Source organism: Equus caballus, chromosome 8 (genome assembly GCF_041296265.1).
Source record: "Equus caballus isolate H_3958 breed thoroughbred chromosome 8, TB-T2T, whole genome shotgun sequence".
In the NCBI taxonomy this organism is placed as follows: Eukaryota; Metazoa; Chordata; class Mammalia; order Perissodactyla; family Equidae; genus Equus; species Equus caballus.
In genome coordinates this window covers 15,247,011-15,274,849 of record NC_091691.1, presented here as the reverse complement: position 1 = coordinate 15,274,849, position 27,839 = coordinate 15,247,011, and the positions used below count along the sequence as shown (strand labels likewise).

Here is a 27,839-nt window from a genome sequence, read left to right as displayed (position 1 = left end):
TCCATATCCAACAAAATCAATCTTGAGTATAATGGATTATGCTAATGCATGTAAAAAATTCACGAGTCCACAGTGACAGTCACAACAGAAACTTTAATGGTATGAAAGGGGGAGGGAAGGTTCTTTTCCACAGCACTGTGCCAGCAGCTACAAGTATAGAGGAATGACGAAATTAGCAAATGTCCAGTGTACAAACAGGAATACGATAAGTGACACACAGCAGGGCTCATTAATGATGGTAAAAATTTTAGAGAAAGATTTTTAGAGAAGAGGATATTCATACACTCTCAAAGTACCACTCACCAAATTGCTAATGATAGAAAGAAAAAAAAGGCCTCTTTACAATGAACCGATCTCGTGGGCCCTCCAGAACAAAGTGACCAATGCTAGTCACACAGTAACGGTGGTGGATAAACTGGACATCCTTGGTCTCCAGGGGGCTGCGCTAGGACGCTCACAGCAGAAACTAACTGTATAGTGTTCTTGGCAGAAGGGTGAGTCTGAATTTCATCAGGAGGAAACGGTCAGACAACTTCAGAATGCAGACCACTGAGCCAGACGACTGACCTGTCCCCTGCAAACAAGGCCACGTCACCACCACCACAGACAACCACAAAAAGGTGAGGAGATATTTTTGGTCCCAAAGGACTAAAAAAACACAATAACATAATCCTTTCAGTCCTTTGGAAGCGAAAATATCTCTTCTCCTCTTTGTGGTCGTCGTCTTTGTGGTGGCACTGACTGTTGGAAGAAAGGTCAGTTGTCTTGTTCAATGGTCTACGTTCTGCAGCTGTCTGATAACGACCTCATGATGAAATTCAGCCTGCACATTCTCAACAAGAACACTGCGCGGTTACTGCTGTCTGCTCCTAGCACAGCCCTGCTGGTGGCAAAGAGCGTCCGGATCGACACGTTGTCTTTGCCCGCTTGCTCCTGATTCTGGTTACGTAGCGGATGGGAATGGAGAGGAGCGAGGTTTAAGGTCTCTCAGAAGCATGTGTGCATCTAGGCATTGGGCTCCTTCGCGATGTCCCACAACTGGAGGCTGAGGGGCTGGGATTGCTCCCATCGAAGCAGGCTTTTGCAGTAAGCATCCTGGAGAGTGGTTTGTGCTTGTGATGTGGATTCTCAGCAAAGGATCCCTCTGGTGTTCTGTTTGGGCTGGAGCTGGATTGGCTGTTTTAGATGTGTTGCATCAAGTGGAAAAGCGACTTTGCATAATGGGGTTTCTTCTTTTCTTGGTTTCGGAAGTCCTTGGTATCTGAGAGAGAGAGGAAAAACAAGCCAGTGTGAGTCTTTGTCAGGTCCTGCTGCGAGCTGAGCCTGGAGGGCTGGCTACATGGTGACAGAGGCCAGGAGCAAGCTGAGCTCCTACTGGGAGGAGGAGCTGAAGGGGAAAGGGAGATCCAAAGTTAGAAGAAGAACCTCCCTAAACTTCCATCCAGTCTGCGGTGCAGCATCCAGGGAGCCCTGTCCTCGCCCACCAGGAGCTGGTGACGTCCGAGCTCAGAGCTGCTGCAGAGCCCTAGCCAGATCCCCACCACCCTGTCCTCAGCAGCCACTTCACTCCTGAATCCCCTTCGTCTGGAGCAGAGGGATGGTTGTCTCACACCTCCCAGGGAGGGATGTGCTCAGCATCCATCACACATTCAGAAGCAGACTGCTGTGGGAAGGAGGGGACCCTTGGCAGAGAGGCATGCCCTCTTTCTCTCTCTGTCCCAGCACTCTGAGGAAGAAGGGCAGGCGATGGGAAGAGGTCCGGCATGGAACAGCCTACAGGGACCTCAGAATATATCCAAATCCACTTCCACCTTCTGCAGATGAGGAGTGGGGATGCCAGGGGGCTCAGGCCTAACTAAAGCCGCCTGAGCTGTTACTGACAACCCTGGGGCCAGAACTCAGGCCTCTCCCTTTGTGTCCATTTCGGGGAAGGTGAGAGGAAAGGCTCCAGTCCGGAGGTGTCGACAGGAAGTAGATACTGCTGGGTCACCTTGGCTGGACGAGAGTAAGGCTTTACAGAGAAATATTCTCCCGAGGGACTGAGGAAGGAACCCACAAGGGGAAACGCACAATGGAATTAGCAAAAAAACAGCAAGGAATATAACCATGGACGCACTCATTTTCCTTCAGTCCTCCTGTTGATTCCACACCAGGATACACCTTAGGGCATTGCTAAGAATATTCTCAACGTCTAGACCAGAAAGTCTCTGAAGGGGATGCAGAAGGCAACTGGTTTGACTAAGTTCTCTTCCACCCGCCCTTTGATTCCCCCAAAGCACTCCCTCGGGAAAGATTCCTTTTTAGGATTTACGCCGGTGTAAAGAATGGCATAAAGAAGCATAAACCTAACTCTTTTTCCTAACGTCCAATTTATTTACTATTATATTTTCTTTAGGGGAATGAATATAATGGTTCTCTTTGAGGATTTTACTTAATGACCAAAATTGATCAATAGTAACATTTTCCAACTGTAGCGCCAAACCCATTGGACTTGATTTCAATTTGATGGACTGTGAACTTCACATTTTACATGATAAATATGAAAGAAGGGACTGGCGTGGTGACATAGTGGTTAAGTTTGCACCCTCTGCTTGGGTGGCCCGGGGTTCCCGGGTTCAGATCCCAGGCATGGACAGACACCCCACTCATCAAGCCATTCTGTGGCAGACTCCCACATACAAAATAGAGGAAGATTGGCACAGATGTTAGCTCAGCTACAATCTTCTTCAAGGAAAAAGAGGAAGATCGGCAACAGATGTTAGCTCAGGGCCAATCTTCCTAACCAAAAAAAAAAAAAGAAAAGAAAGAAGAGAAAAAATTTAAAGAAAGTACTAAATTCTGTTATTTGTAATAGGGAGGTATTGTTATCTGTAAACTGGGTTTCTATGTAATGTTTATTTCTCATTTTATCTTGTATTCTAAAAAGTTGGAGAAAGTCTTTTCCAAGTAGAGTTCTTCTAAGTCTAATCCATTCATCTACCTCTTTTTCTTCTTGATTTTCTGGCATGTTATACAGATAGTACAGTTGAGAGAGGAATACAATTCCATCAAGGACTGATGGATACTCAGACATTTCAATGAAGCACTGACATGTTTGGCACATTTCTATGCTAAACCTGAGGTCATAGGAGACAAAGGGTTCTTCTTATCTCTAGCTGCATAAAAACCACTTGAGAGCTTTCTAAAAATACTGAAGCCCAAACCCCACCCCAGACCATTTAAATGAGAATCTTGAGTTGTGAGGTCAAGGCATTCATCTAAATAAAAGTCCCCAGTTGCTTATTACATGGCAGTACTACTGCCAGCTCCGAGGAGGCCCTGAGGTGGGGACACTCGGTCCCTGGAAGCCCCATGCAGACCAGCCAAGGCCTGCACACCTGGGGCCGAGGAGAAACCCGACACCAGGCCAGTCCAGCACTCCCACCCAGGCTCTCAGTGAGGTTTTTTCTTTTTAAAGATTTGCCCTGAGCTAATATCTGTGGCTAATCTTTTTTGTTTTCTTCTTCTCCTCCTTAAAGCCCCACAGGACATGGTTGTATGTTCCAGTTGTGGGTCCTTCTAGTTCTGCGCTGTGGAACGCTGCCTCAGCATGGCCTGATGAGCAGTGCTATGTCTGTGCCCAGGATTTGAACCGGGAAAACCCTGGGCTGCTGAAGCAGAGCGCGTGAACTCAACCACATGGTCATGACCCAGCCACTCATTTAGTTTTTATAACCGGGGCTCTTTCTCCTCAGTTCCAACACTTCCTATTCACATGGAGAAGTCCAGGGTTAAGGGTTGTCCTAGGTCGGGTTCCCTAACACATACAGGAGGAATATCCATGTGCAAGTGATCCATTTGGACAATGCTCCCAGAAGCAAGAGGCAGTGGAGTTGGGGAAGCAGGGAAGGGAAGGCAAAGAAGCCAAGAAAGTGTGTGATTTCAGACAAAGCGCAAGGTGTTCAGTGGCTCAAAGATGCTTTGTGATGAGGAGGACCATGGGGCTGGGCTTCCCCTTGACTAAGAAGAAAGGTGAGAGGGAATATCAGGACAGCGGCAGTGGAAACACAGCAGAGGTCAGAGTGCACACAGGAGACGGAGATGGAAGGGCCTGGCACAGTGGCAGCCCCCACGGAGGACAGAGGTGAGACCAGACAGAGGTAGCACCAGATGTTGAACAGAACAAACAAGGGAGAGAAAAAAGAGCAGGAGACTGAGCTATAAGCTTAGACAGACAGCACTGAGGAATAAGTGCATCTGAGAGCCCCAGATGGGCTCACCTCTGGACCCTAAGCTTGAAGGCCAGGGAATCTGCATGCTAGTCTCCACTTGCTGAGCCGCAGTTTTCTTTTGAGAATCCTCTGTTGGATGACAATTGAGGCATCAATGTGGCCAATGACTTGACACCCCTGCTTGCTGGCATCCGAACACTCAAGAGCATCACCCTTCAGCGTGGGAGGGGTCTTCATCCTGAGGGATGCGTCCAAACCCAGCTCTGAAAAGAAAACCACAGCCAACAGGATACAGTTATTCACGACCCACAGTGACTTACTCCCCACCCGAGAGCGACATCGAATAAGGAAAGTGGCTCGAACAACAACGGCCATCTGAAAGTCCGTGGGGGTGAGGTGAAGCCAATGCAGACAGTGAGATTTTCTTTTTTGTCGATCTTTCTTACAGTGCTCAGTGGTGATGAGATGGTCAGGAGGCAAACACACTCCCATTTGCCAAAAGATATCAAGAAAAACAGAATTGATAAAGACAGTGTCTCAGTAGAGAAGACAAAGGGAAGGAAATCACATGGACAGAGGTTGTCCTACTGGCAGGAAGGAGATTGTGGAGATCACGCAGAACCAGAGTGCATGGGAAAACAGGAGAGAAAAAAACTGGGGGAGGGTGAAAGCAGGGGAGTTATCAAAACTTGCATATATATATGTCATATATGTACCCTATACAAGGTACACACAAAATACACAGAATGTATGACATAATATATAAATACATCTATGCATATGTGTTCTTTTCTCTGATGGAGCAGATGAATAAATAGGGATTTGGAGGCATTGAATATGACATTCTAATCACTATTCTGGTCAGTTGAAATTGGAAAAAATTTAGAAGTGCAAGAAGAAGGAGAAACCCCGTGGCGAGAAACAGATGACCCGTGGAACACCAGGAGGAGGACGGTGAGGATAACACAAAGAGCATTGACGGAATCTCCAGAGAAGGATCGCTTACGTTCCCCCAAATTCCTCTGTGGAAACCGGATCCCCAGTGTGACGGTGTTTGGAGGTGGGGCCTTTGGGCAGCAGGGCCCTCAGGAATGGGATTAGTGCCCTCATAAAGGAGACCCCACAAAGCTCCCTTATCCCTTCCAGCACGTGAGGATGGTGCGAGAAGACAGTCTCTGTGAACCAGGAAGGGGGCTCTCCCCAAACCTCGAAGGTGCCAGCGCCGTGATGTTGCACCTCTCAGCCTCCTGATCTCCAATAAATAAATTTCTGCGGTTTCCTTATCACAGAGAAGGGAAGATGGGGTCCAGAGAGAGTGGAGACCCTCAAGACTGCTCTGCATCAGACGGAAGAAGGCACGCGGAAACATTTGTAGGTGTTAAAGCACCAGAAAGATACGGGGGTGGATTTGACATACTCATAGTTGTTAGCAAGCAATTTTTATTGAATCAGACACTGTGGAAATGATGTCCTTAATACTCCCAAGAGTATTAATGCAGTATGAGTAAGAGTATGGAATGCAGACCTAATTCTCAGGGGATTCAGATGAGGGAATTGAGATGTAAATACCTAAGAGATTAAACAACCTGGCCAAGGGAAACAGCCAGTAAGATGCAAACCCGGGACCTGGGGCAGAGCTGATCCTAAAGCCCAGGCTCTCACCACCTCGCTCTCTCAGAGCCTCATGGGTTTCAACCTGACCCGAAGTGAGCATGGGAGAGGCCCCATTGCCGCCTCCTCCCACAACCCTGTGACGCCCAACACATGGACTAGAGCTCCCTATTCTTCTTTTCTTCCTTACCTTGGAAGAGTGAACCTCGGTTTCCAGAAACACTGTTGGCTGCAAAGCTCCAGGTGGTGAAAGAAAGACCAAGCGTGGCTTTGCCATCCCCGCAATGGAACTGGTCCAGCTGCAGCCCCAGATAATTGCTCCCCCAGCTGCTTGGCTCCAGCTGTGCTTGTGAAGTTTGCATCTCTGTCCTTTGGAAACTCAAGTTTCCACTCAAAGGCCCTTGCTGACAAGCCTCCCAGGAAGGAGCTGAAACAAGAAGTGGTTTCAGTAGGACCAATCCGAGTTTCCCGTTGCTAAGCTCTCCCAGATCACCCATTTCAGAAGTCCCTGCTTGTCAGTGGTCTCAGGAAACAAACTCAGACTTCATGTATATGAAGGAGATGTCGCCATGACGTGTGTGCCTGGGGAGGCCGAGATGGCAGGTGCCCAGGCTGCAGTGGCCCTGAAGTGGACAATCACCCACTGGAGTCCAGAGGGCTTTGCATGGGCAGATGAGGTCATGCCTATTACTCTGTTACTAGTAACCTTAGTCCAGGAGCCTACAGAGAAGGTTCTAAAGAGGACTCAGGACATGGGGGAGAAAGAGTTGCTGGTGTCTGCCCAGAAGAATATCAGAGGAAGGGAAGAAGTATGGTCCCAAGGCTTCTGTTTCCAGTAAGAAGGGAGTTGGCAAACTGTAGACCAAGTTTGGAATCTTTGCAAAGTTCTGGAGCCTTTTGACCTTCCTTTTCTGTAAGTTTTGGCTGCCCTCCACCCACCCACACATATATATATTCTTCTGCCACTTGGTGGGCAAGGGGGGGGGCAGGTAGTAGCGGCTGTAAGTAATGAGGTAGAGGTCTGAGACCCTTATAAGAAACCTAGGGACCAGAGGTGCTACAGCATCAGGCTTGGTGTGCTTCTTCAGGGACGTAATATGGTGCACAGTCCTTATGTTACACACTCTTCCGGGGGGTCTGGGCTTTAGTCCCTAATCCAACATGTTTCAATTTCTTCTGTGAAATGAAAATCTATTCTCAGAAAGAGGGCTAACCAAAGACCTGAAATAGCCTCAGACCAGTCCAGGTCAGGCTGAGGCGGGTCATAACCCCCAGGGCCTTCTCCACACCACTGTGGGTTCCCCTTTCTCCTCCCCTCTGCACATCCTCGTTGCCACCAATGTTTGCTTTAAATGTTTCGTAAAAATCTCATTTGGGATGGTGTTACCATGTAGATTCCTGACAACACACTCTATGAGACTCTCATCATTGACACCTGGATCCATGAATCTCCTTCTGCTTCTCTGATCCTGTCATCTCCACATGATCAAACGTCTCAATAATCCAATCACCCAGAAGTCCTGTTCTCACCATGGTCCAACTCTACACATGCAGACTCCTCCCCCTGCCTTTGTAGTCCTTCTGTCCTGTGGCCTCATGTTCTTCTTTGCTCATAAGTTAGACGAGGGTCCTATCAGGCACACTGGTTGTTGACATTTCCATGAGATTACAACACTAAGACGTGACTCATGCTTGAAGCTCTAACCCACACATGGAAGAAGTCACTGAGCCTACACAAAGGATGAAACTCATGGCCATTTATGGAGGAGGGGAAACCAGAGCCAGAGCTCCGGCTTCATTGAAACCAAGGGGCACAGGCAGGATTCGGCGTCTAGGATCTCGTTTTTAAATCTTCAGAGGGAGGTAGTCACCCCAGAGGAAGTAGAGCATCAGCTTTAAACCCCAAATCATGAGAACAGGCCTCCAGAATAATTGAGTAAAACTGTGCCACGTGTGGATAGCCAGAGAGGAGTGGGAGACACTGCTCAGGAAATGCAATTAGCAGAAACACTGCAGGAGATGAGATGTGTCATCTTAAAGAAAGAGGTCTGACAAATACCTACTGTGCCCCTGCTGTAGTGCTGGCTGTGAGGTGGTCATGATCCCTTCTCTCTCCCACCTGGGGAAAAATGGCTTGTAGATGCCACTGAGGGACAGGCTGAGAGGGACATAGCTAGGGACTAGGCTGACAGCACAGCTCCCAAGCCCTCCTGAAATCTGTACTTAAAACTCGGTCCAAGAGCCTGCAGAAAGTATCTCTCTACCTGGCCAGCTGTGGTGAGCTTAAAAAATATGGAGGCTAACTGGGAGACCACTTGGATTTATCTGCTTTCTAATGGGAGTACTCACTGGCTGCCTCCAGAGTCAAGCTGACTTGAGGCTCATCACACGGAAAGGCAGTGCTTCTGAGGGGTTCCCCGGAGGCAGACATATCACGAGGACTGGAAGGAGTCGAATTCTGTTCACCTGATGGATCTGGAAGGATTCCATTCACAATCTCCTTCTCCAGCAGCTCCCTCTCCAGACTGGTGAGAGAGGGAAGAGAAAAAAAGAGATCAAGAAGGATTAGACACCACAGTGTCCCAGCTGGTTCTGATTGAAGGGTAGGGTCCAAGGGACTGGGGCAAAGCCTGGCTGTCCTGGAACAGGAGAGAGGGAGAGAGAGAATGAGAGTGAGCAGAATGTGCTCAGTGCACTGGACCGACAGTGAGGTGGTGACGGGGCTGCGCTCTCCCTGTAAGGCAGACGCATCACACTCGGAGACCCAACACAATGGCTTCCAGTTTGTGAATACATTGTGTTGAATCTACGTATGGCAGCCCAGCGAATGCAGGCTTCGGAGGCATCGTGGACTCCCAGAGATCTTGTGCCTTCTAGGCCATTTTCTGTCAATACTGTGACCTGTTATGTTTTTTTTTCTTTTTTTTAATTTTGTCTAGATCCTTTCTGGCTATGCTATATCTATGAAGGACCTAAGGCCAACAGTTGGGAAAGCAGACATGCATCTCCTCCTTGTTTTAGCCTTCCAAGAGAGAACAAGTGATTTCTTTCAGGGCAGGAAATCCCTGAGACTTCTTAGTTCCCCTTGTCAGACCGAGGCCACGAGTACCACAAAGACAAGAGACAACCTCGTTCAAAGGGCTTTGCCATCGTTGCTGGAGTGAGCGGAATCAGCAGCAGGGGCAGAGCTGGTTCCCCCTTGCCTGTGAACCCTGGGGCTATTTGGCCCTCAGGGTCTTTCTTTCAGGTGCTCTCCCCACATTGTACCCTTGCTTATTAGCCCTCCTCATTCATTGTTACCTGGGGCTCAGAGATTCTTCTTGTTCCTCCTCGTCATCGTCTTCCAGGTTTTCTGCAAGCAAAATCCAGACAGAGATGAAATAGTGCCCCTTCACCCGTTACAGACACAAAGGCCTGCCTGGGCATGGACAGCAATGACCTGTGTATGAGGGCAGGACACACTGAGAGAATTGCACTGACAGCCCCATGTGTGACTTTGAAGGAATGGCCTGGGATGGTGTCCTGACGCATCAGGCAAAATGTCCTTGATCTGCTGGCTCCCCATCATGGCGTGCTCTGAGTTTAACTGGGTAAAGATCAAATATCTTTTGTCTCCAGGTCATTGGGTAGTTGTCCAGTTTCCCTCTGGAATTCTCTAGTTCTCTCCTCCTCCTTCCACAAAGCTGGCTCCCAGTCTCAGTGACTCTATGTCCACTCAGAACCCCCACATAGACCCTACTCCTTTCTCTAAAAGGAGGATAGAAAACCCCATGACTCACCCCTCCATACATCCCGGGACTTCACGGGGACCTCCAAGTTGGCTTTTACATCATAAGAGGGAAAAATTTTCTTGTGGAAATTGTTCTGTTACAAATCAACGTATCTGCCCCAAGATTTTCAGATTATAACTAAATAAACCCCAAACAGTTAGGAGTATGATCCCTTTCTGAAGCACATTCATGAGCATTCCCTTCTTTAGTAGTTACAGCTACCAGGCGACACATCTTTTGACCCATTTTACAGATGAGGAGACAGAAATCCAGGAAGGAGAAATCAAATACTCGCCTGTAGCTATAAAAGCCAGAGCTCAGGCAAGAGCCCGAGGAGCTCTAGCTCAGTCCAGGATTCTTTTCACTCTAACAAGCTGCCTCCTGTCACGTCCTCCTTTGTGTGCTGTGACACCAGGTGGAGGCTGCCTCCTGCCCCAAAGGGCACGGTCCCTCAGGGAGGAAGCAGGCTCTTGGAGCACTATGACGTCCCCCTGTGCATTTCTCCCCTCTGCTCCCACCCAGCCAGTCGTGGTCCTGTCATGGCTCCAAGTGCGATGTGGACACCAGGACAGCTGGTGAAAGTGTTATGAGGGGAGATTCCGAGGCTCTTGTCAGCCAGGGACCTTGGAGGGGCTCAGCGCAATCAGGGCTTCTGGCCGCCTTACCTGGGCTAAGCTTGCGGACAAGGTGCTCTGCCAGCCTGGATCCCTCAGCCAGTTGTTCTTGGAAGCCCTGTCCCCAGTCTCTGCCAATGTCACTGTGGGTGAGGAGGTCCCTGAGGTCCTGATGGAGGAGGACAGAGAGCTCTCTTCCTTCCCGTGACGTCTGGCGTATCTGGGTCAGCTTTCGTGCATGATCATGAATGAGGAAATGGTATTTCCTAGGCGGGAGGGAAGAGAAATCCTCAGAGTGGAAATTGGGTCATGAGAGATGATAAGGAGTTTGAGAGAGATTTCGGTGAGAATATCCCCAAAAGGCCTTCCAAGTAGAAATCTGCTCATTTTTGGTGGACTGCATTTTTTCTTCTTTCCTTTTGCATGTTACACACAGTGACCCAGTGAAAACATGCTCCTGAGACACTGGAGACTGGAAGAGATCTTGGAACTTTAGGCCTCCTTCTCTAAAGGTTGAGGCAAAATAGGAATGTTTATTTAGTCTGGCTACTTTCCTTGTCATGAAATACCTGCCAACACGCTCAGGGCCACATGCAGAGAGCAGGTATGGACCTGACTCTGGGTTTTGACCCTCCGGAGGAGAAGAAGGCATCTCTGAAGGGGCAGGACGTCTCTAGGCCTGGTTACCTCACTGGGAGTGAGACAGACTCCACATGCTGCAAAGAACACGGACGATCAAGATGGGGGGAGTGGAGGAGACCAGCACAATCAGCCAGTTTTGTGCCTCCTTGCTTCAGGAAAGAAGCTACTTTTGACCTCTGCGTCTGTTCTTTCCAGAACCTTCTCTGCATTTGACTTGTACATTACCCTCCTCTGATCCTTCACTGTTACCTGGGGGTCAGTGATCCCAGTTGTTCTTCAGCCTCCTCTTCGTGGTTTTCTGCAAAGAAATTGAGAAAAGTCCATTTAGACATGAGCTAGTTGCACTTCACCCGTTACAAATGCAGGTGCCTCTCTCTGCCTGGAGACACGAATTACCTCTACATGAGTTCAGAAAGGTGTCGTGTTGTGTCTGTAAAGAAATGGGCTGCCGTGGTATTCTGATGGATCAGGCAAAGTGGCCCTGATCTGATGGGTCCCAGATGGCATGCTCTGGTGGAACTGGGCAAGGAGTTAAAAATTGATTTGGTTACCCAGATCAAGAGATGCTTCTCCAGCTTTCCTAGGGGCTCCTCCCACTCTCTCCTCCCTCCTGCCACAAGGCTGGTTTCCAAGCTCAGTGACTCTGCATCTCATCATGCCTTTCACAGAGAACCTCCTCCTTTCTCTCAGGAGATGAAAAACAATTCTGTCCCACGAGTCTCACATGACTTGGTCCTTCGTGGGGACTTCCACGTCTGCTTCTACCGTTCACCAGGAAAATTCTCTCCTCGTTAAGTGCTAAGTATTCTAGTGTAAACCCACATCCCGCTACCAGATTCTACCATACCCAGTACTGAAATCAACCCCAGTGAGTGACCCTAGCATTGTGAAAGTACGCTCATAGGCCTTCCCTATTGGAATGCTACAGCTACCATGCAACACATGTGTTAATCACGTTAGAGATTAAGAAACTGAGATCCAGGAAGGATACATCTGTCCCACACCCACTGTTAGAAAAGACAGAACTCAGGCTGGAGCCTGGGAACGTCCACGCTTAGCTCAGGGCCCTTTTCAGCCGAACTAGCTGCCTCCTATCATGTCTGCCTTTCTGTGCTCTAACACTGGGTGGAGGCTGCCCCCTGTCCCAAGGGCCATGGCAAATGAGGGAGGAAGCAGGCACTCGGAACACTATCACCTCCACCTTGTACATTTCTCCTCTCTGTCCTCCCACCCAGCTGCTCCTGGTCCTGTCATGACCCCAAGTGTGATGTGGAAACCAGGACAGATGGCAAAAACATTATGAGGGGAGAAGTGGAGGCTCTTGTGAGCCGGGGACCTTGGAGGGCTCAGTGCAATCAGGGCCTGTGGCCGCCTTACCTGGGCCGAGCTTGCTGCCAAGGGCCTGGGACAGCCTGCATCCCTCAGCCAATTGCTCTTGGAAGGCCTGCCCCCGGAGGTTGTTAAGGTCACTGCGGCCCAGTAGCTCCTTGAGGTTCTGATTAAGGAGGACCGATAGCTCTCTTCCTTCCCGTGTCTTTAGGCATAACTGGGTCAGCTCTCGTGCCTGAACTCGAATTAGAAAATCAAACTCCCTATGGTGGGTTAGAAGTGAAAATGTATAATTGGAATTGAGTCAAAGGTTCTTAGGACCTCCGCAGAGGTTTCTATGAGAACATCCCCCATTTGCCTTCAAAACAGAATTTTCAGACATGTTTGGCAAATGCCTAAATAGTTTTGAAAGCTCCGTCAGCGGCCAGGCAATACCAGCTCCTGAGGCATTGCAGACTCCAGCGTTCTTGTACCTTCGAGGCCACCTTCTCTCAGTGTCTAACATAATACCACTTTCGGGGGTCTAGTTACCTTCCCTGCTGTGAAATACCTGCCAACGACCTAAGATGAACTCTGCAGAAAGCGGATGTGAATCTCACCCTGCCTTTAACCCACCATCCATGAGAGGACACGTGATGTCCGGGAGTACAGGAAATCCATGAGAGTAGTTGGTTCACCTTGGTTCAGACTAACTCTACAAGTACCAGAAGGAGACTGCACAGCCCCATTCAGAGGGCTATGTCGTTGTTGGTTGAGGGAATGACAGGACTGCAATCTGCAGGTTTGGGTGACCATCGCATCACAGATGTGGTCACCTTTGTGCTCCTTGATCTTTCTAGGACCCTTTCCATACTTTACCTGTCCTTTACCCTCCCCTGGTCGTTCATTTTGGACAGTGGTTCTCTCTCTTCCACATACTCCTCGTCTTCATGACTTTCTGCAGACAAATTCAGAAACGTCTAGTCAGACATCGACCCGGCCCTGGTAGATCATCACCCCCATGTCCTCTGCCCTGAGTCGAGCAAACAGTTAAATACGTCTATTTTCACCAAAGATCACAGGGAACATGTCAGCAGCCTTCAAGAGCTGTTGCTGAAAGAGTCAGCTTGGCCCCAGCAGACACCCTGGTGTTTGGTGAGATGGGTGGGATTGTACACCAAGACGAGACTGATGGATGGAATCCATACACCCCACGGAGGAAAGCGTATTTGGCGCTTTCCAGAGGCCAGAATCCTGGGTGATTCATAGAGGTGGGGCCACCAGGGCCCATGCCTTGATTTCAGCGAAAACTCCAGACATGGAAAGACAGAGGTATCTTTGTCTCGTTCCTCAGCAGACTGTTTAGCAAAGACAAGATATCTCAGAGGTGAGAGAGACGAGAGTCCAGAGCTGAGGAACCATGGTAACAACATCTCCAAAGAGATAGGCAAGACTACCACCCTACTTGGACAGTCATTAATGCTCAGTTCAGGAACTCAATTAGGAAGAAAATTACAGGAGAGATCAGAGGGCCCATCTTTCTAGAAAGAGCTCATGGAGACTCGTGTTGAGCAGGAGCATCAGTGGTGGCTGGAAGCGTGTTATGGTTTCTTCAATCTTCCCACTCTGGTTCACCTGGTGTTCACCAGCCTGTGCTTGGCATTGGGTCCCAGGGTGACAGAGATTTGGCCTGGGACTCGGAAGAGTGTTGAACTACCTGACCCACCTGATGTGTGTGCTTAAAACTGAGTCCTAGATTCTGATTGAAACCAAGATGGGTCTCCAAGGCCTGCCATCAAAGAGACATTTGTGTACCCGGACAGAGGTGTGAGCACAAAGAACATGGAGGCTACCTGGGAGACCATTCGGAGCTTGTCCTCTTTCCAATAGAGTACTCACGGGCTCCATCCAGACGAGAGCAGATTTCATGCTCATCAGATGGGATGGCGGGACTGTCGGGAGGGTGGCAGGAGTCAGACAAGTCATGGTGACTGGAAAGAGCCAAATACTTTTCATCCAAAGAATCCTGACACGCATCATCCATTTCCTCCTCCTCCTGCAGCTCCCAGCTGAGCCCAGAGGCACAAAGATAACAGAATATTAAACGAGGAAAGACTGGACACCGCAACTTCCCCACTGGTTCTGATTGGAAGACTAAGGGAGAGGTCACAGAAGGTAAAGAGGGCATCCCTTGAAACAGGAAGAAGATAACAGTCCTTCTCTGACTGCAACTAAGTGAGGCTGCCGTGGTGGGGGGAGGGAGGGCAGCAGGTGCTCACTGCCCCGTCCAGATAACAAGTTAATGAGGAAGGAGACTCAGCTCTCCTCTATGGCACAGTCATGACACAGAGCACACAACGAGAACCACAGGAGTTCCTGCAACTCCAAAGCATAACTTCTGTTCCACTTTTCTTACAGAGGCCCAGTGAGTAAAGGCTCCTGGGGCCTTGTGGGCTCCCAGACATCTTGTGCCTTCTAGGCCTGTTTCTCTCAATACTGTAATACCATAGACACATTTTTGTCGAGCTGTATGTCGTGCTATGAAATCCTCACCGTTAAACAGGCCAAATGTGCAGACAGAAGTTATGCAACTTATCTTAGTTTTCCCCAAACAAGAGAGGACGCGTGGTCTCCCTGAGTGCAGGAAATCTCTAAGATTGGTTAGTTTGCCTTGTGTCAAGCTGATTCTAGGTTCCTAAACTTGAGAAATTAATACCAAGTGGAAACTAACAGGACAAGTCCCAAGAAAACAGACAGCATTCTTAAGAGGGGTGATTCGTGGTAGGGTGATGGGATGAAACAGGTCTACTGGTACTTTCTAATTCTCCCTGGATTTGAGATCTTCAGATGTCACCATTGCTTTCACAACCAGGATTATCAGTTACCTGGGGGCTGTTGGCTCATCTCTGTCCTCATCCTTCTGATCTTTTTGAGTTTCTGCAAATAAATTTGGACAGGGCCAGTCATCATAAAAAGTTGCTTCTTGACACATTACCAACCCAGGGGCCTGTTTCAACCCAGGGACATAAGTCTTCTCAGCGTGAGAACAGGATAGTCTCAGAATATTCCAGGAGGCCTCGGGTTGTGTCTTCTGAAAAGGGACGAGGCTTCCTTTCCTGAGTCATAGGGCAGACTGTCTCTGAATTGGCAGATCAATACAACAAAGTTCTCTTCCCTGAACCTGGGCAAAGAGTTCAACATATTCTTCCCGAGGTCATGAGGAGCTCATCTAGTAGCTTTCTGGAAAGGCTGTGGCAAGATTCAGCTCTTGTTCCATCAGATATGCTGGCTGCTGTTGGTTTGGAGGAAGTTATACCCCGAGACTAGACTGATGGATGGAATTTAATCACTCCTAAAGAGGAAAGAATCTATGGTGCCACCTGGAGAACAGGATTCTTGCTGTTCAAAGTGGTGGAGGGTGCCAGGGTTCACACCACGCCCTGGGTGGTAAACTTCCAGACACATTCAAGAGGTGTTTATCTTTTGACGCTTAGATGGCTCCCTACTGAGGGTAAACCAACTTAGAGGAGACAGAGACTGCTGTTTGCAGTGGAGCAGGCATGGCAACGGGGATGACAGAGATTTGGCCTGGGACTCGGAAGAGTGTTGAACTACCTGACCCACATGATGTGTGTGCTTAAAACTGAGTCCTAGATTCTGATTCAAACCAAGTTACATCTCCAGGGCCAGACTGAAGAGATGGCATATCTTGACCCGGACAGGGACGTGGGGAACATGAATATGGACACTACCTGGGAGACCTGTTGGAGCTTTCTTCTCCTGTTGATGGGAGTACTCAGTAGCTGCAACCAGAGCAGAGAAGTCTTCGTGCTCCTCAGACAAGAAAACATGGTTGCTGGTAGGCTCGTGGGAACCAGTCGGGTACTGGTGACTGGATGAAGTCACAGGGCCTTCATCCACTGACCCCTTCAGGGCTTCATTCACACTCTCTTTTTCCTGTAGCTCTGTGCTCAGCCTAGGGGAAAAAGGACATGATGAAACCCAGAAGGATCGGATGCCAGAGTCCCAGGTGGTCCTGATTGGTGGTAGAGAGAGTGGTCACAGAAAGTGAGGGACAGTCCCCTCAAAGAGAAAGAAAACAATCCTCCTATGATGAGGGCATGGTCTGGCTGCCCCTGAGGGCAGGAAAGAGGGGAGTGGGCGCTCAGTGAACTGGCCAGATAGCACTCAATGAGGAAGGAGAATCAACTCTACCTGGATGGTACAGCAATGGCACTCAGCAGACACAGAGAACCAGAACAGTGGCTCAACCGCGTGCAGAAATGGTGTTGAATTTTACATACTGCCACCCAAGGAATGCACGTTCCTGACACATTGTACATGCCCAGAGACCTTGTGCCTTCTAGACTTCTTTCTATCAATATTGTGACAGGACATGATTGTTTTGGTCTAATTACATTTCTTGCTATGAAATGCATGCCAACAAGCTAAAGTCCACCATGCAGAAAGCAGATATCCATCTCATCTTAGGTTTAGCCACAGAGGAGAGAACAGATGGATTCTGTGACTACAGCAAATTCCCCGAGACGGGTTAATTTCCCTTACGAAAGTATAACAAGTATCACAAAAGCAAATGACAACCTTTGTAGAAGGCTATTTCCTGATCGCTTAAGTGAATGGAATAATTCAACCAGCAGTTTCTGTCACTTTTGCCTTAGAAATCTGTGGCTAGTGTTGGCCTCTCGGTCTTTATTTGGGAACCATCCTCTTATTTCACCCATCCTCTTCCAGGCCCTGATCATTCCTTGTTACCTGGGGTCCATTGATGCTTTTTCTTCTTTGTTCTCCTCCTCTGCATGATTTTCTGCAGAAAAATTCAGAAATTCCAAATTCAGAAATGTCCAGCAGGCACTAAGGAGTTCCATGCCACCCATTGCAAACACAATGGCCTGTCTGGTCATGAAGACATAAATACCCAACTCCAATTTCAGGATACACTGAGAGAATCGTACTGAAAGGTCTCTTCTTTGTATTAAATGAATGCCCTTTGTTGTTTTTATGATCTATCAGACACAGTTTCCCTGATGGCATGCTCTACGTGAAACTGGAAAAAATGTTAGACATGTCTTTTGTTCCCAAGATCACCATGTACTTGTCCAGATTCCCTCTGGACTTCTACAACTGTATCATTTGTCTTGACGTAAAGCTGGCTCTCAGGCACAGTGGGAACTTTCTCTAAGGAGACCATAAACAAGCTCTCAGTCTCCCCTCAAGACGTCTAAAGAGACTTCCAGTTTCTGGTCCCACAAGTAAGGATCTTGGAAGTCATCACTCCTGTCCTCACAACAAGAAAGGAGCTGAACAAACTGAAAATCAACCACTCTTCTTTGATCCGTCAGAGAATGAAGGTCAGAGAGCAAACCACTGCCCCCCAAACTGGACATACAAACAGGCTAGGCAAACAAAGAGAATTACAACCTATTGAAGCAGAAACCTAGGCAGGAGCCAGGACCAGAGGAGGAAAACTTAGCATGTAATTGACTAATTGCTGGAGACTCAGTGTGGAGAAGTTTGAGTTAAAAGCATCAGGTGGCCCAGTCGTGGGAGAAACCCAAGAGTTCTGGAGAGTTTTCTGTCCAGGAGCCCTATCAGTTTCTCACAGTGAAGACTAGAGAAAAATCTCCTTACACCTCTGGCAGAGTGAGATGAAAGTAGCTATTATTAGATAGATCCAGAGCATTTTGTTTTTCTTGACAAAGCCTGCTCTCAAAGAAACTATTTGACCAGAGCCTAACCAACTGGGATTTTACCACAACCCAACTGACCTTGGGGAAAGGAAATGCCCAACTCCAGCCCCTCTAGCCTTCCTTTTCCATCGAGGGGAGCAGGAAGGTGAACCCTGAGAAGCTCTTGTGAAGGCCACAGCTCAGTGACACAGGCTGACTCAAAGACTGAGCCCTGATCATAGGACTACAGAATGTTTCCACACACAGACACACACACACACATACACACACACACAACTTACCAGCACATCCATAGGGATCCTAGATGATAACAGGGGAATATAACGGAAAGGATACAACTGAAAGAACCGCACGTTCTCAGGCCTCATTTAAGCAGAAATCACCAGGGACACTCAAGAGAGCTGAGAACACAAAACAAAGTATTCCAGAGGGGACTTAAGCCTCTGACATCTACAGCTCCAATAAACAGGAAACCCAGCCTAACCCCTAGCCAGATAAAGACAAAACTTCACACTAAGGCCTACTTACCTCAAATCCTTTACCCAGTATATCATGTTTGGCTTTTAACAAAACATTAAAAGACATACTATGAGACAAAAAAAAAAACACAGTTTGAAGAAAGAAACTAAGCATTAGAACCAGGCTCCCATATGGCAGACATGGTGGAATTACTAGAGCAGGAATTTAAAACGACAGTGATTAACATGCTAACGGCTCCAAAGGGAAAGGTGGACAGCATGCAGGAACATAAGGGGAAGGTAAGTAGAAAGATGGGAACTCTAAGAAAGAATCCAAAGGAGATGGTAGAAATGAAAAACACTGGGACAGAAATGGAGAGTGCCTTAGAGGTTCAACAATACACTGGACACGGCTGAGCAAAGAACCTGTGAGCTTGGAGAAATATCGAGAGAAATTTCTAAAACTGAAATGCAAAGAGGAAAAAGAATGAAAAGGAAGAGATGATCCAAGAACTGTGGGACAATCACAAGAGGTGTAAATATGTGTAACGTGACTATCAGAAGGAGCACGGAAGAAGCATTTGAAGCAATAATGACTGAGAATTTCCTAAAAATTTTTTCAGTTTTTGCCACCCAAAGGATTTTTTTTTTTTTTTAATATTGGCACCTGAGCTAACAACTGTTCCCAATCTTCTTTTTTTCTTCTGCCTTGTCTCCCCAAATCCCCCCAGTACATAGTTGTACATTCTACTCTGGGTTCTTTTAGTTGTGGCATATGGGATGCTGCCTCATGGTTTAATGAGAAGTGCCACGTACACATCCAGGATCTGAATCAGTGAAACCCTGCACTGCCGAGTGGAGCGTGTGAACTTAACAACTTGGCCGTGGGGCCAGCATCCCCTAAAATTAATTATAGACATTGAACCACAGATCCAGGAAGCTCAGAGAATAGCAACCAGGGAAATACCAAAATGTATACACCTAGGAAAGAATATCATATTCAAAATGCAGAAAATCAACGACAAAAGAAAAGTCTAAATGAAGCCAGAGGGAAAAATACCTTACCCAGAGAAGAGTAAGGATAAGAGGTATATCAGACTTCTCTGAAACCATGCAAGCAAGAAGAGAAGGGAGTATAAGGAAGACACCCCACCCACCTCGAATTCAGTATCCAGTAAATAATCCTTCATCAGCAAGAGAAAAAGATAACATTCCTAGACAAAGAAGAATTGAAGGAATTTGTCACCAGTAGGCCTGCCTTGCAAGAAATGTTCAAAGAACTTCCTCAGAACAAAGGAAAATGATATAAGTCAGAAACCGGGATCTACACAAAGAAAGGAAGAGCATTTTGAAGCAATGAATTCAAATACAATAATTTATTTGTCTTTTTCTTGATTGATCTAACTGATAACTGTTCAAAACAAAAGTAGCAATAATGGATTTGGATAAGCAGCTTATGGATAAGTTAAATGAATGACAGTAATGCTCTAACGGATGGGTGGAATGAATTGGGAATACTGTGTTATTAGGCACTTGTGTTAGCCATGAAACAGTACACTGTTCTTTGAAAGAGCACTTGGATGATTTTTAAATGTACATTGCAAACTCCAGGGCAACCACTGAAAAAGAAGAAAGAAAACATAAGAGTACAGTTGACACGCCAAGGGAAGAGGAAAAAACGGAATAACGTAAAATTCTTTTTCACAACCAGAGAAGATGGAAAAAGAGTGGAAGACAAAAAAAAGAAACCAGGAAGAGAACAATGAATATAAAACAGTAACTAATATGGTAGACGTTAATCCAAGTATATCAACAAAAACCTTCCAAGTCAGTGGTCTAAATGCACCAATTAAAAGATAGACTGTCAGAGCGGATGAAAAAATAAGACTTAATTAGATGATGTGTATAAGATATCCACTTTAAATAAAAAGGCACAGATAGAATAAGAGAAACAGGATGGAGAAAGATATACCACGCTATCACTGATCAAAACAAAGCTGCAGTAGCTCAAACAATTTCAGACAAAGCAGACTTCAGACCAATGAAAATGATCAGGGATAAAGAGGGGTGTCATGTAACAAAACGGGGTCCATTCTCCAAAGACATAACAGTTTTTAAGCTGCACCTAGGAGAAGAGCACGAAAATAACTGAGGCAAAAAGTGAGAGCTGCAAGGAGAAGTAGATGAATCCGGTATTACAGTTGGAGATTTCAACACCCCTCTGTCAGAAACAGAGAGATGCAGCAGGCAGAAAATCAGGAAGGATAGAGTTGAAATAAACAGCACCATCAATCAACTTGATAGAATCGACACTTCTACAATTCTTCATCAAACGAGGGGAGAACACAGATTCTTCTCAAGCTCACATGGAACATTCTCTAGGGCAGGCACTATGCTGAGAAGGAATGAGAAAAAAGACAGAAGATACAGATTACTTACATGAGAAATGAAAGAGGGACTGGCACTACTGATCCCATGGACATCAAATGGATAATCAAGGAATGTTAGGAACCAATCTGTGCCCTGAAGTTTCAAATTCATACTTTACTTGAAACATACAATCTACCAAAATTCCCACAAGGAGAAACAGATCATCTGAATAGGCTTATATCTACTACAGAAATTGAAACAACAAAAGAATCTTCCCAAACAGAAAGCACCAGGCCCAGATAAATTCACTGGTGAATTCTATCAAATATTTAAGGAAGAAATTAGGCCAGTTGTCTACCATCTCTTCCAGAATATAGAAACAGGGAATACATCCTAACACATTCTATGAAGTCAGCATTCTCCTAATACAAAAACCAGACAAAGATGTTACGAAAAGGAACACTCCAGGCCAATAAGTCTCACGAACATAGGTGCAAAAATCATCAACAAGATTTGACAGATTGAATCCAAGAAAGTATACAAAGAATTATACACCACAACCAAGTGAGATTGATTCCAGCTATGAAAAGGGGGTTCAACACTCAAAAATCAATTAATGTGATTCACCATCCATCAGGAAAGAAACCTCTAGTTGGACCACTGTGGCCTGTACCCAGTGCATTTCTCCTCTCTGTTCCCACCCTGCCAGTGCTGCTCCTGTGATGGCCCCAAATGGGACATGGAAACCAGAACAACTGGTTAAAAAAAAAAAATCCTCGTGAGTGGAATCTCTTGGAGCAGCTCAGTGCAGTCAGGGCCTATGACCGCCTTACCTGGGCTGAGCTTTTGGGCAAGGCGCTTCACCAGCCTGCGGCCCTCAGCCAGTCGTTCTTGAAAGCCCTGACCCTGGAAGTTGGTAGGGTCATCGTGGGTGAGAAGGTTCCTGAGGTGCTGCTTGAGGAGCACAGAGACTTCTCTGCCTTTCTCTATCGTTTGCTGTAACTGGGCCAGCTCTTGAGCCTGATCTTGGATTAGGACATCATATTTCCTAAGGTGGCACAGAAGAGACCATTTAAACATGCAAAGAGTCGAACCATAGATCATAAGATTTTTCATGGAGATTTCTGTGAGAAAATCCCCAAGGAGCTATTGTAGCAGAATTCTGGCACATGTATGGTGACCTGCTGCTGCCAGCCTGCTATCAGTTCCCCTCCATTAAACCCAGCGTATGTGGGGCTAAAACCAAAGCACTCTTTCCCCGCTTACTCCCTGGCTCCAGAATACTCTATCCACCATGGAGACAAACCACCTGGGTTCCCTATCATCTCCTCCTCCCCGCTGCAAACAGTGTCCCAAGGCCGAATGCAGGCTGGTGGGAAAGTTCCGACCAGCAAGGCCACTGAGTCCCCCCACCATCTACAAGCAGCCACAATCCTCACAATCCTTTAAAAACACTCACGTCCCCTCTTTCGGTGAGATGAGATGAAATGAGACAAATGTGAGGGCTCCCTCTCCTCTCCTGGCTCATGTCACCCGAAATAACAACGCTCTCCTTGCCTTAAGCCTGGTGTTCCAGTTTTTATTGGGCCCCTCTTGTGTGGCGGGTAAAGAACCGATGTTTGTAGGTGGTAAAATCTTATGAGCCCACCAGAAGGCTCTTGCCCATGGGTCCATGGCCCCAGGCCAACTGGGATTTCCTGGGAAGCAGTCCTGCAGCCACCTAGGTCATTTGCCCTAGGGACTGCCCTCAGTACTTTCCATCTGCCTCGGAGCCACTGACCCTAGGCCCATTTTCTTATGGCGAGGAAACAGATTCTAGATTGGTTTGTTTGCTGCTTCTTCCTTCTGGGAAGTCGATGGACTCTGAAATAGACTAAGTTGCCTCAGAGATGCCCATGAACTTCCTTCCCCTCTTTTGGGGTCCCCTCCATTCACGGAAGGGCCAACTTTGGTCCTTTCCATTCACGGAGGGGCCGTCTGGGCACGCATTTGGAGTGGGAACAGTTGTAGGACTTTCTACCCTCCATCTGGGAATTGGTTCACTGGTGTCTGGTATTTCTGTGTCTGGATCTGAGTGTCTGTCTCTCTGTCGCTGTGTATCGGAATGGGAAACATGCTGTCTGTCACCAAGCAGAGCCCATTGGGGTTAATTCTGAGTAGATGGTCTAATTATAGTTAGAAGCCAATGTCTGAAAGGGATGATTTTCTTTTGTGACACTGTTTGACCACAATACTCTTGAAACTCTGGAGATAAGATGGCCAAACAATGGATCCTTAAGTTAGAAAACTTTTAGAGAGCTCTCTTCATAAAGAGCTGTTTTACTGGTACCTATGAGAAGACCAAATTAAAAGGAAAATACAACGACTAATCTCAAAAACGTCATCAAATTTGGGGTCTCAGCTTCTTCTTGTGGTCTCACAGATGCAAATGGAAACATCAAGTTAACAAAGAGAAGTGAAGAAGGGAAGAGTGACAGAACTCACTCACTCCAACAGGATGGCAATCTTTAGTCATTAAAAAGAAAGAGCAGGGTGAATAGAACAGACACAAATACTGTCAAAATGAAGCTTTGACTAAAACACTGCCTAAGGTTGGATGGGCTAAGGGGACCCCATGTTGGCCCCCAACATTCAAGAATATGAGACAAACTTGTTCTATTTCTTCCAGTTTGAAAAAAATTTTAAAAGTCAGTAGGCAGAAATCACAGCGAGAAACCTATCAACACTTGTTTGGGGCAACAATTAGGCTGCTCAGGTTGGTACAAGTATAAAGATTAAAGTGTTTACCCTAATATTTCATGAGGAGATTATGTCAACTTTGCTTGGATGCTTTTTTGGGAATAAATATTATGCCTAGCTGAGAATGCATTCCCTACATAACACTGTAATACCAAAACTTGTGAGTGAAATTCTAATATAAGTTATAATTAGGGGTACAAGAGTTGAAAAAATTAAGATAAAGGTTTGTCAAAGTTGGTGTATGTAAATAGACCTTCTGTAAAACAATTACATCTGTTTTGCTGCATTGCATTATAGATTCTGTAGTGGGAATAAACATTATGTGTCGCTGGAGAACGTGTCCCTTGCCTGATATTGCAAGAGCTCATAAACCCACCCTTCAGGCTCTGCGAATCGAACATGTAGAGGAGATTTCACTTTACAATGGCCAAAATGAGGCAGTTTCAGTTTACTCAAACCGATACATGCAATCGGAACAAGCCAGCTACAACAGGAAGCCTATTTTAATCTTTTGATGCTTCTAAAGAAAATAAGAAATATTTTACTGCCTCTTTAAGAGAAAAATCATTAAATAATTAAACATGCCAGGGCAGAAGCCAAGCCTGCTGCTTCTTTCTCTTCTCTCACTGAGATTTGCCACTTCAACTCCCCCAAAATGCCTGATCTGAAACTAAACAGCTGAAAATAGGCAAACTTTTGAGATAATTTGGAATTATAATGGCCACTCTGGGGAACCTCTGATTCAGACGAGTCCACCTGAGGGGTCACCCTTCAAAGAGAGGATTCAAAATCTCTTAGAACAGAACACAGTCTTTAATTAATATACAGAACCTTCTGAAAGACAAAGCTATTTAACAGGATCTAAAATGAACTTTGGGAAATCAAAGCCTGTTTAAGCGTGCTGGTTTGATTTAAAATAGACATGTTCTCAGAGTTATCAGCAGTGGATACAATGCAGACATACAGCCTGGGTTTACTCGTCAAATGAGCTCATGTTCTCTGTTACAAAATTTGTCAACAAGAGTAATAACTTAGAATAACAGCTGATTTTTTTTAATGTCTCATGAGGTTTTGGTGGACGATGTAAATATAACTCTTGAGAACGGGTAAACGAAATAGATGTAAGACTGTCACCATGCAAAGTTGTTCCAATATTGTGGACTACCGTCCCTGTGCTCTACATTCCAACCCCATGACTTACTTATTTTGTAACTGGAAGGTTGTACCTCTTAATCCCCTTCACCCATTTCACCCACCCCCAACCCCTCCTTCCTCTGGTAATCACCAGTTTATTTCCTGTGTCTATGAGTCTGTTTGTTTGGTTTGGTTTGTTTTCTAGATTCCGTATAGAGGTGGAGAAAAAGAAACCCTCCTAGACTGTTGTTGGGAATATAAATTGGTGCAGCCACTGTGGAAAACAGTCTGGAGGTTTCTCAAAACCTTTAGAAAGACAGCTTTTTTTCAGAGAAAGTCTGACAAACTGTAGTCAGTCAGGAGGTGATTGTGATTAAAGGTAAATGCGGTAGTGATTGCACCACATCCTGAATGTCCTAAATGCCACTGAATGGTTCACTCGAATTTAGTCAACTTTAGGTTCTGTGAATTTCACCTCAATAAGTTTTATTTTAAAAAAAGACTCAGGGAACCTTTGAGTAATTGGAGTCCATAGTTTACCAATTATTGTTCTCTAATGGTGTTATGCAAATTCGGATGCATGTGGCTGCCATGAAAATTTGGGCCATTCTCCTGGTCCAGAGTTGCTCCTTGCCCCCTTCAGAGATGCCTACAACTTCCCACCACACGTCCAGCACAGAGCCCCGCTTACTTGAGCTTCTCCGCTAACGTTGACTTCTCTGTGGGCTTCTCCTCCTGGAACTGCAGCTTCTCCCTCAGCACCGATTCAATGATGTCTTTGCACGCTCCAGACTCTGAGTAAAGACAGAGAGGCAGGCCTCAGTGGAAAGCTGGCCATGCTGCTGTGGTCACTGCCTGCAAGGGAGGAGGCAGGCTCCATCTTCTTCTCTCAGAGGCAGATAGAACCCCAGCACCAGGCTCTCCACTGAGATTTCCACCTTCTATTTCTCAGCCTCCCAAATACACGGCATTTGGTCACTCCTCATTTGAGAGCTGAGCAAAGAGAAGCTCCAAGGCAGAGAAAGTGACCAGACAAGATTAGCTGAGATTTTTCAAGCTCAGAATTCACATGCCCTGAGACTGACCCCGAGTCCTGGGCCACTTTACCAAGACTTGCAGCCTCTTGAGTAAAACACTAAGCAGCGGCATGAAGTAGTGATCCCTGTGTGCTCGGGAAGGCCCCTGGGCCTACTGATTGTTGGGTCCTCTGAGCTCAGAATTTCAAGGACAAGTACCTTCACGATGAAATATAAATGTATATGAATGCAATTCTGAAAAATACAAGGCATAACCATCAGTCCCTGAAGGAAATAGGCACAGGCTGTTGAAGAAGTTGTTTTCAATTCCAAGTAGTACAAGAAAGAACTAATAAATAGTGTTTCCGGTGTGTCAAGAACTGTTCTGGTAACTTTACAGAAATAACTCATGTGATTCATTGCAACCGCTCAAAGAAGTAGGCACTATGACAGCGCCATACTAACGGAGGAGGAAACCATGAGGCTCAGAAAAAGCCACAGCTTGGATCTGAGCCCAGGAAGAGTAGCTCAGTCTTCACCAATGCACTGTGTTACCTCGCCACAAGATCTTGGGTGACATCTTTCTTCTTCATCATCTTCAAAATTTGTTTCCTACAGTTATGTTATGCCTATAAAAAAAAGCTGTAAGGAAAACTTAGTCCTTTCTCAAAACCTCATCTCTTCACTTTCTTAAATAGCAGGTTTCAATGTTTACTTTTCTCTGCATCAGTCATTTTAAGTTAACCACTCCCACGATGGTTTATTGGAAAATAACACCCATCCAGACTCAGGGTCGTCAAGATCCCTTCTAATCACTTTGTTTTGCAGGAGGCCCTGTTCTCACGATCCCTTTCGTCACCACAGCCCCCTCTTACAGAACAAGTGATTGAGCTTCCAATTGCGAGGCTGACTGTGGGAGGGAAGGGCCTGCCCCAGACACTGGTTTGAGTTTTTACTGGGGCTGGTGGCCACCCCCACTTAGCGTCATTCTCACTTGGGCCATGTCTCACAGCCCAGACCCTCAAGGTCACCCGGACCTGCTGGCAGTCCTGCATCACCAAAGGTTCACCAGCTCAGAGAGACACAGAAGAGGGGGTACGGATTGTCTCATTTCCCCAGAGACACCCTCTACCTCACCCCAAGAGGCAAAGTGGCTTCCTTGGCCTCAGAAAGAAAAGCCTGTGCTCAGGAAGCATGGCTTCCCGCTCAGCAGGGTCGTCTCTGTCTGGATGGCGTCACTCATGGATACCACAGTGTCAGCGAGGAGCACACTCATCTTCAGGCTCCTGTAAAGCAGGGAACATCACCTGCTTCCCCCGGTGTGTACCATCACCCCATCTCCCCAGTGTAAGGAGCACAGAGCTTTGCCAGTGGGACCTCAGAGAAGCCTGAACTGATGGAGCTCATTAGTCCCGGACACTTAGGCCAAGAGTGATGCAGGATCTGATTCCGTACACGGAGGATGCTGGGAGAAACAGGTTAGCCTGCTCCAGAGGGAAACACGCAGTGCTGTGACTGCACCAGGAATCAGTCACTGGGATTTTACCTAATCCCACCCTACACCTCACTGCCAATCTGGAAAAGTCCCTCAACTTTTTGGGCCTCGGTTTGTCCATGCTCAGCAAACTGAGGGTAAAATACCCACTTGCACCTTCCCTGGACTGTGGTCACAATGAAGTTTGTGTTGCCTCAGGGAACAGAAGAAAAGGTCTGGAGAGTTTTTAGTTTCTTAGGGGGACACGGTGGTCACTCATCCCTCTGCTGACCATGACCCTGTAGGACTTACTGTATTTCTGCAGCTGGTTGGCCAGGATGTAGGCAGTGGACTCAGAGACAAGGAACTTCTGTTTGAGGTCTCGAAAGTCCTGTTTGCTTTGTTCCAGCTGGGACTGAAGCTCCTGGTTGATTTCCAGGAGGGTCATTTCGGCCCCCGGATCAGACACAGGGCCAAGAGTAACTGCCATGGTGACGTGGGGCAGAAGAGGTAGGGCAGGGACTGGGGAGAAGAGAACCAAACACAGAATGGGTTAAAAACAAGTGAAAGCAAATAGGTTCAATGAGGACTGAGGGGTGAGGAGTCAGGAATTCTTAACTTACTGTCGGCAACAACGTGATCAACACCCCACAGCACTTGAGAGTCTGTAACCCCCAAAACAAGGTTCAAGACGCCAGAGCTCAGAGCCAAAGGCACTGCCTCTAGCTCACACTCCAACACGAGTGACGGAAGGAGGAGCCAGCGCACCAGGTAAAGGTCTGGA

At 46.8% G+C, this 27,839-nt stretch overlaps 1 protein-coding gene across 1 annotated transcript; it reads right to left on the bottom strand.

Annotated features, from left to right (window-relative positions):
* Positions 1-73: 73 nt before the first annotated feature.
* Positions 74-27,839, bottom strand: LOC102149206 (neuroblastoma breakpoint family member 6). The gene is made up of 17 exons (XM_070220068.1): positions 27,679-27,839; positions 27,368-27,577; positions 25,257-25,359; positions 21,526-21,740; positions 16,930-16,981; positions 15,909-16,132; positions 15,042-15,093; positions 14,056-14,225; positions 13,036-13,114; positions 12,226-12,440; positions 11,098-11,146; positions 10,258-10,472; positions 9,123-9,174; positions 8,172-8,347; positions 6,013-6,249; positions 4,260-4,474; positions 74-1,261 (listed from the first exon to the last, which is right to left on the bottom strand). The coding sequence occupies exons 2-16, from the start codon at positions 27,543-27,545 to the stop codon at positions 4,269-4,271; spliced, it is 2,223 nt and encodes a 740-aa protein (XP_070076169.1). The 5' UTR covers positions 27,546-27,577; positions 27,679-27,839; the 3' UTR covers positions 74-1,261; positions 4,260-4,268.